Source organism: Triturus cristatus, chromosome 2_1, assembly GCF_964204655.1.
Source record: "Triturus cristatus chromosome 2_1, aTriCri1.1, whole genome shotgun sequence".
NCBI lineage: Eukaryota > Metazoa > Chordata > Amphibia > Caudata > Salamandridae > Triturus > Triturus cristatus.
Window position 1 is genome coordinate 306,091,302 of NC_140581.1, and position 13,823 is coordinate 306,105,124.

Here is a 13,823-nt window from a genome sequence, read left to right on the forward strand (position 1 = left end):
CACACAGACTTAGTTTGTTCTTAGTGAAAATGATGGAAAAGTGATTGTTAGGCTGGAGGAGGATGTAGATCGGTGGATCCGCCCTCCCTTGTCCTTACTGGGCCGCATATACCTTATGAAGATGGTGGTGCTTCCCAGATTTTAATAATTATTTTTAAAACATCCCGATGGTGCTCCCTGGACATTTGTTTAAGATAATTTGCTCTCTGTTCGCGAGATTGGCCTGGGCTGGGAAACACCCTTGTGTCAAATAGATGTACTCATATTGCCCTAATCTATGGGGGGTCTGGGGGCTCCGGATCTAGAGTTATATTACAGAGAGGCACAGAGCTCCCATGCTTTCCACTGGATTCACGGCAAAATGGGCCCTCCGCACTTGCAGATCGAAAAAGGTGTTCCTCTTCCACTATTATTGTTTCATACTCCCTCCAGGCGGACTAGTATTCTAGACGCTGTCAATTCTGTAGTGCATGCCTGGCAGAATCTATTGAAGACACAGGCAGGCACGGTCCTGTATTTCCCCCGACTCCGATAGAGGGGTGTCACTGGCTGCCGATCTGCGGGGAACGGGGGTGGTGCAGGCCCTTGCGACACTGGATATTACCAAGATCTGTGACCTGTTCTCTGAGGGCAAAGCCCGTGGGTGGGCTGTGATTCAGATCGAGAGACAAATACACGCCTCTAGCTCGGTTTCACTTTCACAGGGTGAGACATGCACTTCTTGGCATACTGGGAGAGGACATGTCAGAGCCGCCTGAGTTAGTATCTCTCTCTCCCTCACCTCTTGTGTTTTTCCTCCCTAAAGCTAGATTGGAATGGCATGAAATGTGGTAAAAACGGAGGAGCCAAGATGGCGACCGGGACGGCAGCGTAGGCTCCCGGCTCTGTGAACCTCCACATCCCGTACATATATCCTGCATGAGATCCTTAGCCTGCGCTATATGCCCGTGTTGGTGAATGATAGCGGCAACCGATCGTGTGACTCCGAAGTTTCTGGCGGCGGTATCGCCGGAGAAATGTCCAGTTGAAGTTGGCGGCCTGTGCAGCCCTGGAACCGGGACCTCGAGTGGACAACATGGCCGGGCGGCAGTTCAACAACAGCGGCCTTTGATGACGGGGTGGAGTCGGCCTAGCCGGAGCGGGGCGAATATCGGCCTACATTTCGCCGTGGTCGTTCCTACCACTAAGCGTAGCGGAACGACTGCATGCCCGAGGTGACTACTCCAAGATTCCCCGGTGATTGTCTCTGCCTTCGCCTGCGAGCCGCCCGGCCGCCGCCCGTAACTAGCCCGGATTTTAGCGGACTGCTCTCGGATTTTCGCGGGCGCAGGTCCGTGGAGGGGGTGACTGTTGGGTCAGACCACACGCCGGATATATTTTTTGCCTGCCCCCGAAACCCTGATTCCAGTGACATGGAACCTGAGGCGCTTGTCCCTGAGTCCTGGTCCCAATCTGGGTTGGACCTACCCGGCGGCCATCTTGACAGGACGAAGTCTACTATCCTGTACACTGGGTCGCAGCACGATTGGAAGTGTGCGCCTATGAGGAGCATCGCGGTGCGAGCGCCGAGAGCTGTGCTGGGGTATGGTGATCTTCTCGAGGCTCTCGGTGCCCTCCATTCCACATTGGTTCACGGCGCCTGGGTATTGGGGAGTAAGCTTGACGGGGTGACATCAGCGTTGGAACAGTTGCTCCCTGCCTGTCCCCAGGTACACGGGGACTTCCTACACCGCACACAAGAGGACAGTGTCGTGGCCGCCCCTGTGGATAGTGACCAGTTGGAAACTCCGGACAGTATCTTAACGTGTGATCGGCTGGCTGTGGGTCTGGTCTGTTCCGGAGGTATTGGATCTGAGAGGGGGGTGGTGGCCTTGTCCCGTGCGCGGCCTCCGGCAACCCAGGCAACATCCAAGCAACGGTCGCCTGCTCTGGCTGCTTTTGCTTTCTTGAACCTTGTGTGCGGTGCAGATCCTGGGGCAGCACTGGGAAAGATGACTCTCCATACTACTGACTGTGTCGGTGACCAGAGACTTCCACCCTACCTGTGTGTGTCGCTTCCTGTTCTCTTTGGGACGCTCCTCTTCTTTGTAGCATTGGACATGGCACTGGGTCGATGGGTATGCACGGGTAGATTCGCAAAGAGTGGCCAAGGATAAGGCTGATCCTTCAGAGGTAGTCATCTAATAGGCGGGCGGGCTCAGGGGTTGCGTGCTTTCACGGCATAGCTGTTAGTGTACTAGGCGCATAATGCTCCCCATTCTTCTTTGACTTGGTCGATTCTGTGTTGCTTAATGTTTGCTCTAGGGGAAAACAAATTGTGCGGGAGGGAGAAGCCGGGGGCATGTTTTGAAGGCCCTCCTCCAGTTTATTAATATTCTCTCTACCCCCCCGTCTGGTGGGGTTCCTTTTCCTACTCCTTCTCTGTTTCTTCTATATTTCGGGTCTGGTTCCGGGGCGACAGGCACGCTGCTGGGGGGGGGGGCCGTACTCATCTGCAGAGGTGCAGGGTGGGGGGTTGGGGGAGGGGATCCTTTAGTCTTTAACCTTCTTTTTTCCATGGCCTCCTTTTCTTCTCTTATTCTTCTTTGTCTTTCTTTTCCGGGATCAGCATGGTAGAACTCCTTTGTCGTTAATCGCTGCGTTTTCATGTGTGCCACAATTTCCGTGGTGTTTTCTGGGTTTTAGGGCAGGGGACTGCAGATGCAAATGGCCGTGATATTCCTCCACATCCTGAACTTCTTGTTTCAGCGCCATTGACTAGATAAATTGCTGTTTATTGTGGACGTTTATTATTCTGCCTGCCATTTCTTGCTGCTGGGAAACTGTTTGGCACCTGATCCTTTCATTCTCCCTTATTATAAAATGAAAACCTATTGTATCATGGCCTCCTACTTGGGCTGTTTAGTGGCCGAGAGTATACCAGCATGGAAATTCTGCTCCCCGAGGTGCCGCCTGTGATAAATATTGATTTTTGTTACTCTGACTGCTTAGCGGCCGGCCCCGGGGGTTGTAGGCCCATACTTGTTATTGGTTGAAATGTCAATAAAGGTTTTTCAAAAAAAAAAGAAAAATGTGGTAAAAACAAATGCGTATTTGTATAGGCAGATGGGTTTGTGGGACATTTACAGACACGAACACCTGAATCAGATGTGAGTATCTCATTTGTAGCAAATAGCTGAAGATTTATGCTCCGGTAGCCATCTTGGCTCTGTAGGCAGCATTAAGAAAAAAAGGACAAAGGCCATGGGCTTGTCCCCAGTATACACAGGGAATTACAATAGGACACATCCAGTGGATATTGTTGGCCATACCCTGTGGCAGCATCTCGAGGGAAAATATGTACCCACAAGGCATGACTGGCAAAGCATTTCCTGCAGTTTCTGATGGCAGGACTGCTATGTAAAAGATTTGCTAAACATCACTGTCTGCACAAGGATATAGTCACATGTCAAGCCCAGAAGGTACCACAAGCAGATATCCTGCAAGAAGCAGGCCTGCAGCACCACGGAAATATTTCCACCATAGAAGGTAACTAGATGGATCAACAAGATAAAAACTCCCAGCTTACCTGAAAACACTAAATTAGAAGGCACATTATGGTTACTAGACGGAACTTAAATCCTTGTGCTTCATATATGAAATGGAGCAGGTACATCTGCATGCTGAAGATGGGGCAAAGAGCATGGCTGGCGTTTTGACAAGGTCCTTGGGAATCTCATACAAATTTGTATTAGGAATTCAATGTTCTGTGCCGGGTCATTAGAGGTCATAGTCAATGCATTGGAGGTTAATGCAAAGTCTTCCTTTTAAGAGTTTGGAACATAATATTAATAGTCACTGGATTAAAATGTTTCAAGATATTATGTTTTCTTTCCTAAAGACAACTTTTTAGTCTTAGTACAGTATGTGTAAGAAATTGGATTATAAGTTGAGGGCAATAGATGCCCCATTCAGCCAACAACCACAATCCTTACGCTTGGAGAACCAAAAAAGTCACTCAATTAACCTGTGCTTAACCTTCTGGGAGCTTGGTATAAAGCGGTCAGGCTTAACTTGGAGGCAATGTGTAAAGAACGTATGCAGCAATTAAACAGTAATTAAGTGAAAAAACAACACAAGAAAAATCCAAATTTAGAAAAATGGTGTACGTTTTTTGTAAATAAAATGATACTAGAACGACAAAAATCCAACCAATAGAATCTTTAAGTGAAAATAGCACCAAGAAGCAGAAAGCGCCAATTGTTGTCATCTGGTTGAGCAGGAGAGAGTCGCATGTAAAGTTCGACTGCGAAGTAGCACAGGCCATATACAGGGACCAGGTTAATCCAGCTGAGAGTTGTATTTAAAATCCTTCATTCGAGGCTTTGCTGTGCTAGGTGTCAGTTCTGATTAGGAGCTGGGCAGTATTGCGATGCATAGTCCTGCGTCGAGTTGGGTCATGCTACGTCAGCTCCGATCAGGAGCTGCGAGGGCTGAGATGCAAAGGGCTGCATCGGTTCTGATGAAGCAGTCAATCAGGAGCTGTAAGATGCTGTGATGTCCTACCTCGAGGTGCGTTGGATTTGACGGAACCCACAGATCGGGAGGAGTACACTCCAATGCCACCCAAGGGTCCAGGACTTGGAGGACACCTCTTGGGGATCAGGACTAACTCCAGGCAGAGGCCAGTAGCAGGGCTTAGGCAGGTCCAGTTGCAGCAGGCCAAATGGCATTTGCACAGAGGCCGCTGGGTTCTGTTAGGGTCCCTGTAGCCAACTGACCCTTGGAGTCACTCTGGGTTAGTATGGGATGAAGGTAGGCAGGTCCAGTCTTCCTTCTCAGACAGCAAGGCAGTCCTCAAGCAGTGGCGCGGTCCTCAGGCAGCAGGGCCGTCCCACTTCTGTAACGTTCACAGGTCCAGGAGTGAAGAGTGGATACCCTATTCTACCCTCACATCTGGTTCTGGAAAGTTCATCTTCTTCCCCTGTTAAGACTCCAAACTGTCTGGAGTGTCAGAAGACAGGGCAGGCCTGTCTTCAGATACCTTTGTGTGTGCAGGAGCAAAGCCCTTTGAAATATAAGTGGGGATGGGTAAAGCACCCTCCAGTCATCCTACCAGGATTGCCCATCCTTTCCACACCTAAATCACCTCTGTGTTACTGTCTGGAAGCAAAAGAAAAACTCCAATAGCACAGCCACTTACAGGCATGTGACACAGGACACTGACAGAAGGCACAAATGGTTGGGAAAAGAAAATGTCTACTTTCTAAAAATGCAAAAAGAACAATTGATGGACAGAAAGCAGAACAATGTCATACATTCACCCCAGTACAGAGATCTGGGCCTAAATCCATCGTTTTTTAGCCCACCATGCCTTTCTAAAAGTGGCATTTTCAGATTTGCGACTTCAAATCTGATTGTAGCATTAAACAGAATATTAAATTACAATTCATATGAGCGTAAACACGGTCTCTCTGCACAAATTCAAAGTTATCACTTATTAGCTGTAATAAGCTAACACGTAGGTGAGATAGGCACAAAGAAAAACGACTTTAGGTGTTTTTCACTGCAAGGACATGTTAAACTTAAGTACACATGTTCTGCTTTTTAAAAATACAATGAACCCTGCCCTATGGGTCTTTATGGCCTACCTTAGGGGTGAATAATTAGTATTAAAAAGGAAGGTTTAGGTGTGGCAGAATATTCATTTTGCCAGATCGAAATGACAGTTTAAAACTGCACTATTGGCCAGAGACATGTATCAAAAGGCTACTTTCGTGGCTGGCACAATAAGTGCTGCAGGCCCATTAGTAGCATTTAATTTACAGGCCCGGAGTACATGTAGTGCCATTTACTAGGGACTTACAATTAAATTAAATGTGGTAATTAGGTGTAGGCTAATTTTACCACTTTACCACTGCTAAACAATGCTAGAGTCCTAATGTCTACAAAAAACAAATTCCGCAAAGCAGGAGGAGTGAAGACATAAGGTTTTGGGGGATACCACACCATGGATATCATGTCCAACAGAGGCATAACTTTAACTTCCATTAAAGAAAGATTCTTCTGCATAGATTATCATGAATATTTGTTACTCGCACTCTCAAATAACACAAGACACCATGTAGAGAACTACATAACCATATGTTTATTGAACTGTTTTTGACATATTATTGCTGATGCACGACTTCTGATGACTGTCATGAAGCTATAGAGTCTGCAAAAAAATAATTTAAAACCTGGTTTGTACAGTTTGAACAATTGGCATTTTAAATCAAGCGGTTAAAAATATATAAAATCTAAGTGCAGTTGATGCTTTTTCGTTTCAAGAACTGTTGAAAAGCGATGTTACATGATCCAGATTTAGTGCTCAACCTGCTGCATTGGTTTGAGATTTGGTGAAACCTAGAAAAGAAGAAATTGAAGTGGTGAAACTCGAACATTTTGGATCAATGTACAATCTGTCACAGTCACAGTAATGCTATATCACATCCGAAAAAATACAAGTTTAAGTTATTTGATCAATTAAATATGTCTAAAAACTTCATCTTTCACAATTGTGACTGATTGGTGAAGTTTTGCTTATAACGCTGTTTGGGTTGCCAACTTCAATGTTATATTGCATTACATACTACCTTTTACAATCCCAGTTTGTTCACCATTCAGAAATATGTGCACCAGAGAGAGGTATGGCCAAGTGGACTGCAAGATGGTTGCTTTCGTGAGGCGATATCCTCTCTGCAAATCCATACACGGTGAAAGTGAGATGAAGCATACAAGCCACATTCATAGGACAGCACCAAGTGTGGGAATGAATCCCTGATCACAAGAAGAAAGAGGTCATAGCAAGTGGAATAGAAGTGACTTGCAAACATACGTCCTTTCTAATCCAAGACTTACACAAACAAAATATGTGGAACTAGTACTTCTTATGCCCACTCATACCCGGTCACTCTTGGGGGCTGTACAGCCTAAAGGTGTTGCAGTGGTAAATGCAGATGTAGATCGGTGTACAAATTATCTAATTTGGACAAAGGCACAGGTGACTACTGTGGTGCCACGCACTTCCCACAAGAAAAGAGTGCACTAGATGGAAGGCTTCTGGAGTCCGAGCAGGGGCGCCATGGATAAATTGTACATGGTTACAAATTCTTTGAGTAATGGGGACCCAAACCTAGTTTAGATGAAAGCTAAAGTCTTTTCAATCTGAGTAGGTGGAGGCATTGGGGTAATACAGTACCAGGCAGCCGCGGCTGTGTGGGGGGCCAAGCCTCCAGGGGTCCCCCTCAGCACAGTACTCTGGCTGGAGAGCTTCTGATTGAGTCTGGAGGGGCCCTTCCACGTAACTTGCAGGGGGGGGGCCCTCAAGTTTCGTTACGCCAGTGGGTGGAGGCAGGGATGTGGAATTCCTATAGCCCGAAGCCCGGGACATATTGTTTGGGGTCAAGGGCAACAAGTTTTCATGTGTATTTTGTCCTTTGGACAAGTAGGCCCAACCCCCTACAGCACAAACCCTTTGGCTGTCAGTTTACAGTACCACACTATGGATCAGGAAAGGGCAATGTCTGCAGTTAAGGTAATATTTGTGTCCATGTGTTAAATGCTGTTCAAACTTGTATTTATGGTTCATTAATGCAAAACCTTTATTATTAGGGTTATCACTATAAGTAAATGTTGTAAGCTCGGCCTGCACTACGGACGGTGGTTCCAGTATAAATGTGTACACACTTTTTCAAAGTTTAGTAATATGAGGCTATGTATAATGCTCCCAGAATTCTCTCTGATTATATGCAAATATTTGCCGAAGCTTGAAAGCAAGTGTGATGATTCTTTGCTTTCAAAATAAAATGTTGACAAAAAAATGCAAGTAGGAAAAATAAAACATTTTGCTAAACTACTGTAAGGTTTTAGGTGCCATATCTTTGCATCATCATTTAGTAACATGTTGATGTATACTTGTATTTTCAAAAATATTCATAATAGAAAATCAGTGTAACCAGTATAAATACGATTATGGGAAACAAAAATAAACAAGCACTGGCAAAGCCAGAAGGTCTGAAATTGGTGGTCAGCCTTTTGGTTCTGTCAATATGTGACTTGTTTAGGCATGGCTTTTGTAAAACCTTATCGGTGTGGGGGCTGCTGGGCCCTCACCATTCCAACAAGCATTGGCAAAAGCAAAATTGTTTTTGGTCTCAAAAAGCATACATTGCCACAGCAGTTCCAGGCACTGAACCAAATTACTTTGTGTGCCAATATGCTCCTTGTAAAAGAGTAAAAGAGCAGAATACTGTCACTTACAGTGAAGCTAGCTGATCGACCGAGAGAAAAAGAGAGAGACGGACGGAATTTTATTAAACACAAAAGGTCATGGTTAACGCCAGGCCTAATTAGAGGCCCAATTATTAAAGAAAGTCTCAAAAGTGCATCCATGGTATATATCCTTGCATTAAGTGTATATATACAGTTTCCGTGAATTCACAAGAATTTACAGAAGTAGGCCAAGAATAGTACTCCTAGAAAATATTCGTGAACTGCATTTTAGCATGAGCAAATGTGCACAGACTCAAAAGGGCATTCCAACCCTTGAACTATTGCTTACCACTACCTTCAGCCCCAGTATGCAGACCTGTAGAAACATAGCAACATGAGGGAATTGCTAGTATTCACCCCTACTATGGTACGAGCGCTGGCATAATTAGAGAGGCTATATCAGAACTCTTATATAATGAGATTGCTGCCGCAATTTGTCGCAGCACTACATGGCACAAAAGAGACAAGTGGATTTTGTTACAGGACAAGAAGATTTCTGAAGCAACCTGCCCCATGGACAAGTAGATATTTTATTAAATTCCACACCCCTGCGGAGGAGAGGTGGATTGTACTTTCCTACACATTTAAAGATGAAAAATCTCCCCACTCGCCCAGTTTCTCACTTATTTGCAGATTTCAGTGTAAATGGTGGCCTCAAATGAAGGGTCGCATTAGAACAGACTGCCTTCAAAATGCCCTTTGTGTAAATGGATGCATAGGACCAATATTGGCCCTCACATACCAATGTCGCAGTTGAGGACAGGATTGATGCTTGCGTGGTCTCATATTTCATGCACACAGAATTCTATGGATAAACTGGACAGTGTTCTAAGAAGCAGCTGCAAAATAAATGTTTGTGTCGGGTGTAGGAATATCACCACTCTCTCTCTTTCAAAAGTGGGTTACAAACATATTCTGGGGACACATACTTCCTCATCTCTGTATTTCAACGGCCTAGTAGCTCACTGGCACTAATGAAGAAACATCTCCCTGCACCTCTGGGAGGGCCACCACAGGCCTCTCAGAGTGATGATACTAATGCCATATACAGACTGGTCAGTGAACAAAACCAAATAACAACGCATTATATAAGTAGGTGTGAAGAATCTTCCACTAAACAACCCTCTTCGATAAACCTAATGTGCTGTGCTATGGCAGTTATTCTACCTCAGGTGTGTGTCGTAGTGGCTTTGGGGCAAAGGCTGTGGGTAGGAATACCCTTAAGCAGGTGCACTAATCCGAATACCCAGTTTCCCCCCACAGGAATGGTAGCCTTCACTGGTGACTTGCTGAACTTCACTCAGTTACTGCCTACCAAGAAAGTATTGTATGGGTTTGAGTCCGTCAACTCTACTCTTCGCACCTGGTGCAAACAGTTCTGGAAATCTGCTGGTCAGTATCTTACTGAGGCCAAGTACCTGGCCATCTTGTCATAGGATTCCATTGGGTCTAGTCCTTCCTGTCTGGCTGCAAGCCATGGCCTATCACAGCCCCGCCCTCCAGGGATGGGTCAGAATCACATCACCCATGCCAGGCATGTTAGGACAGAGGTGCACATGAGACATTCTGCTCTCTTCAGAAACTAGCCCTTTACTAGCTGTAATAAAGCCTAGAAATTTCCATTTGTACACCCTCATGTACTTGCGGCCAGCCAAACAGACCAAAGCCCTGCCCCTTGAGATACATGATGTTGTTACCTTAGCAGGTATCATTCTTTCTTCCTAGAGGAGAAACCCACAGGCACTAGATGTGCAGATTATCTGGTGCTCAGCAAACCAGTTACCTTCTGAAGTCCTGAATTTCACAGTCACACTTGCATATACACTTAGGGACAGGTGAGGTCCTATACACCAATGTTCTCGAGCAGGGTCCCTAAAAAGCTCAACTTTTTCAATGTGATGCACACTAATGCATAGAAAGTTACTTGTAACCGACAGTGATTGATGACCTCCACGCACATCTGAGTCACCAGTGTCCTACAGAACAGAGAAGAAATATCATTCTTTTCAAATCTGTCCTTACACAGGTTCTCTCCTACATGGCAACGAAGATAAAGGTTCACCTGTGAGTGAGATATTTGATAGAGCGAGGGGAACCTCTCAACCCAAGGATCAAGAAGCATATTTACGAAGCCTGAATATCTTCACAATAAATAGCAAATGTATGTTAATGTGTCTTCTTTTTCGTAAAGTCTGTGGTGGTACATCTGCCAAGTCAACACAGAGGTGCTCCTATATTCCGTATAGAATGTTTCTGGGTGAGCAGAGCTTTTGGCTGCCAGACATTTCATGACTCATTTGGCTAGGTATGCCCGTGAGACTGACTGCATGGGGTGGTCCTCGTAGTTCAATATTCAATGGCACTCTTGTTTGAAAACTCATTGTGATATACATTGAGTATTTTAGATACACTAAGTGCAAAACGTGGGTATGGAGAGGGTACCACGCAGCTGCTCTTTGCATCGACTTCCCAGGTCACGTGCTCTACTCCTGTGTATGAAATCTCTGAATCTTGGCACTTGTGAATAAAGTACAACTGTGGGTCAGGCACTTCGTAACAGAACGTGACCTAAAAGTAATTTCGTGCATCAGTGATTTCGAGTGTGTTAGAGGTGGGTTCTGTATATTTTTGGGTATTGTTTGTGTGACTTTTGTGTATATACAGGCATGTCCGCAGCTCCTAATGGTTCCTGGTGGACCTCATATAGTAGAGGGGAGGAGAGCTGTACTATTTGTGCATTGTTTGGGTGGAGAAACACAAGATGTATAAGAAATCTTTCCTGAGGACGAAGAAGGGAGTAATTAAAGATTTAAGAAAATCTACACCCCGCGGACTTATTTGTGGGCGGAATTGCCAAAACGTGGGACCAGCTTGGGTCGGTCCCATCTGCCCCCACTCTCCTGCAGCGCTTTCAGTTCCATAGAGTCCGGCAGGCGTTATCGGCGGCGCTGGGCCCTGGCATGGCGGAGCCTCAGGAGGTACCGGAACTCACCTACATTATCAAAACGGCCGCCCCGCCCAAATTGATCTCGAACCTCAAAAGAATAGTAGACCGGCGACCGGAGCGTCAGTCTGTCACGGCGCGACTGGCCTGGCAGGAAGACCTCCATTTAGAGCTTACTGACGAGATGTGGCGGTATTGCTGTCTCAGCACCAAGACGATATCTCTCAACGGTCGGCACAGGTTGGTGCACTTTAAGTTCCTTCAGAGGGTGTATTATACCCCGGAAAGACTACATCGACATGGGCTCCGGACCTCGGCGGAGTGCGAACCCTGCCATTTCCCTGTGGCTGACTTTATTCATATGGCTTGGCACTGCCCGGGAGTCGCTAAGTTTTGGACTGAGGTGTTCTTGGAGCTGAGCCGTGTTCTGGGCACTGCGGTGGCCCCCAACCCAGCCTTAGCACTGCTGGGGTACTCCCGGCCTCTTCAGGTGGCCTTGCGGCGCCTGGTTGACATTGCGTTACTCGTCGCTAGAAGAGTTGTTGCAATTTGTTGGATGAGAGGGCCCCTCCCCATCAAGAAGCGTTGGGCCAGCGACATGCTGTATTGTAGCACTCAGGCTGAGATATATAGTGAATTGCTGCCGCCAAAGAGTCGCCCCAAAAATTTCTGGGGATTATACAGAACGTATCTTGCGGCTGAGGCCCCGGAGCAGGCTGTTGGAGGGAGCTCCCTGGAGGGGGCACAACTACTTGGTGCTCCTGCGGAGGGCGCATTGACATCTGACCTTGACCCAGGGTGAATGTGTGGATGATAGGTGCGGGTTTGTGAACCGCGCTGGTTGTTTGTCGGATGGCCGTGTGAGAGGGCTGGTAGTAGGCCCGAAGGGGTCTGTGTAGCGGAGGTGTAGTGCGAGTAACCATACAGAGCAGAGGGGTGTGCTGTCTGACAGTTGTGGAGTGCCGCGGCTGGTTCATCGTGTCCGTCGTGACAATGGACACACACAGGCGAGGTAGTTAGTGTAGAATCGACATTGTGCGTGTGTGGGGGGGGTGGGGGGTGAGTGTTTGGGTTGTGTAAGGACCTCATTAGGGAGTGGTTGGGTCCGCCAGTTCTGGATGACAGACTCCGGCAAGACGGGTTCCACTCGGACCACTACATAGGCCCGCTGGGACATTGCTGCAATACGCAGCCAGGCTTCGTAGAGTGAACTTGTCTTACGTTAGGTATTTATGACGCCGCCGGTCCCCCGGGATGTCGGCTGAACGGCTGTGTTATTTCAGTGCAGAGCCTTGCCCGATTGGAGGCCCTTTGTCTGTGCTCAGCGAACGGCGGACTTCGCCCTGTGTAACCTCCTTTTGCCAATAAAGGTTTTTGAACTTTAAAAAACAAAAAAAAAAAGAAAAAAGAAAATCTACACCCATTATGTAACCAAAGAACTTGACACACTGGAAAGGTACAATTTTACTAGCAGAAAGCAAAAAAGATGGTGAAAGAGAAAATTATATCACAACATTAAAAAAATTGTACTTTGCTTCTAGGGCCAAAAGGAATGACATTTCTTCACTGGCTTCTCACTGAAGCAAAAGCTATATACAAACCGGCTTGCATCACTCAAAAGGCCTTCCACACCTCTACTCGATACCTGTCTGCAAGGCTTAAGCAATCTGGTAGGAATAGACCTTTACAAAAGTGGTAGCACTGCTCAAAGAACCCCCACCTTTAAAAAGGAACAATTTATGGCAAACCCCTTTTTTAGGAAGCGCTTGGAGAGTCTGGAAGTCCTTACCTTCAGCTTTCAACCACTTACTCAAGTCTTTAAATCTGAACAGCAAGGACTCCTACTGGAGCGATATTTCAGTTAACAGCTTGTCTCCTCACAGCCTTCTGGGACTTAAATTTCTATCTAGATCTGCCCAGTATATCACTTCTCTACCACATACTGTTCGAATCTCTGCTAGCCTTGCACCTATTCATATCCAGGTCTGCATATTTAGGACTAGTGCAACATTTGGAAAAGTGAGACAGTACAGCACAGGAAGTCAGAAGTGACCAGATCTGTATGCGGGAGGCAGTCAAAGCACATTCGGGGGAAGATATGAAAAGGAGGAAAAAATAAAGTGGGGGCGAGTGATAGGGGTTTTTCTGGTTATAAACACGTGGAAACCCACAGACGCCACCATGTTGCACAATGACTTCGGAAGAGTGAACCCCTCGTGTTGGTGGGGTTCAATATTGAGGATGAAGTTGGCCTATTGGGTGAAGGCAACGTGTTCACTTTAGGCCTGCCTTCAACCTATCACTGGATCAGATGGCATCCTGCCTCCAAAGACCTAACTACATTTATTAGAATGGCCTTTGGTCTGGTGGAGGCAACATAAGTCTCTCAAAGGGTCACGCCTCGTTTAAAGGAATGGTATTATTTAAGGACGAATTTCTAGTTGTGGGACACAGAAACCAACATCACGATGCTCATTTGAAAAGGGTATTCAACATATTAGTGGAGAAGGTGGTATAAAGCCTGGAATATGCAAAAGTGACAACCCCAATACCAAAAGACAATAAACATCTGCAGTTCTTTTGGGGA

General features: G+C 46.3%; 1 protein-coding gene across 2 annotated transcripts in view; it reads right to left on the reverse strand.

The window, feature by feature from the left end:
- Positions 1–6,104: 6,104 nt before the first annotated feature.
- The window catches only part of OXCT1 (3-oxoacid CoA-transferase 1), a 458,536-nt gene continuing 450,817 nt past the window's right edge, over positions 6,105–13,823 (reverse strand). For both annotated transcript variants that reach the window (XM_085631175.1, XM_085631176.1), the window contains exon 17: positions 6,105–6,384. In XM_085631175.1, the coding sequence (XP_085487301.1) occupies positions 6,343–6,384 (42 nt within the window). In that variant the 3' untranslated portion in view covers positions 6,105–6,342. The remainder of the gene's footprint in view (positions 6,385–13,823) is intronic.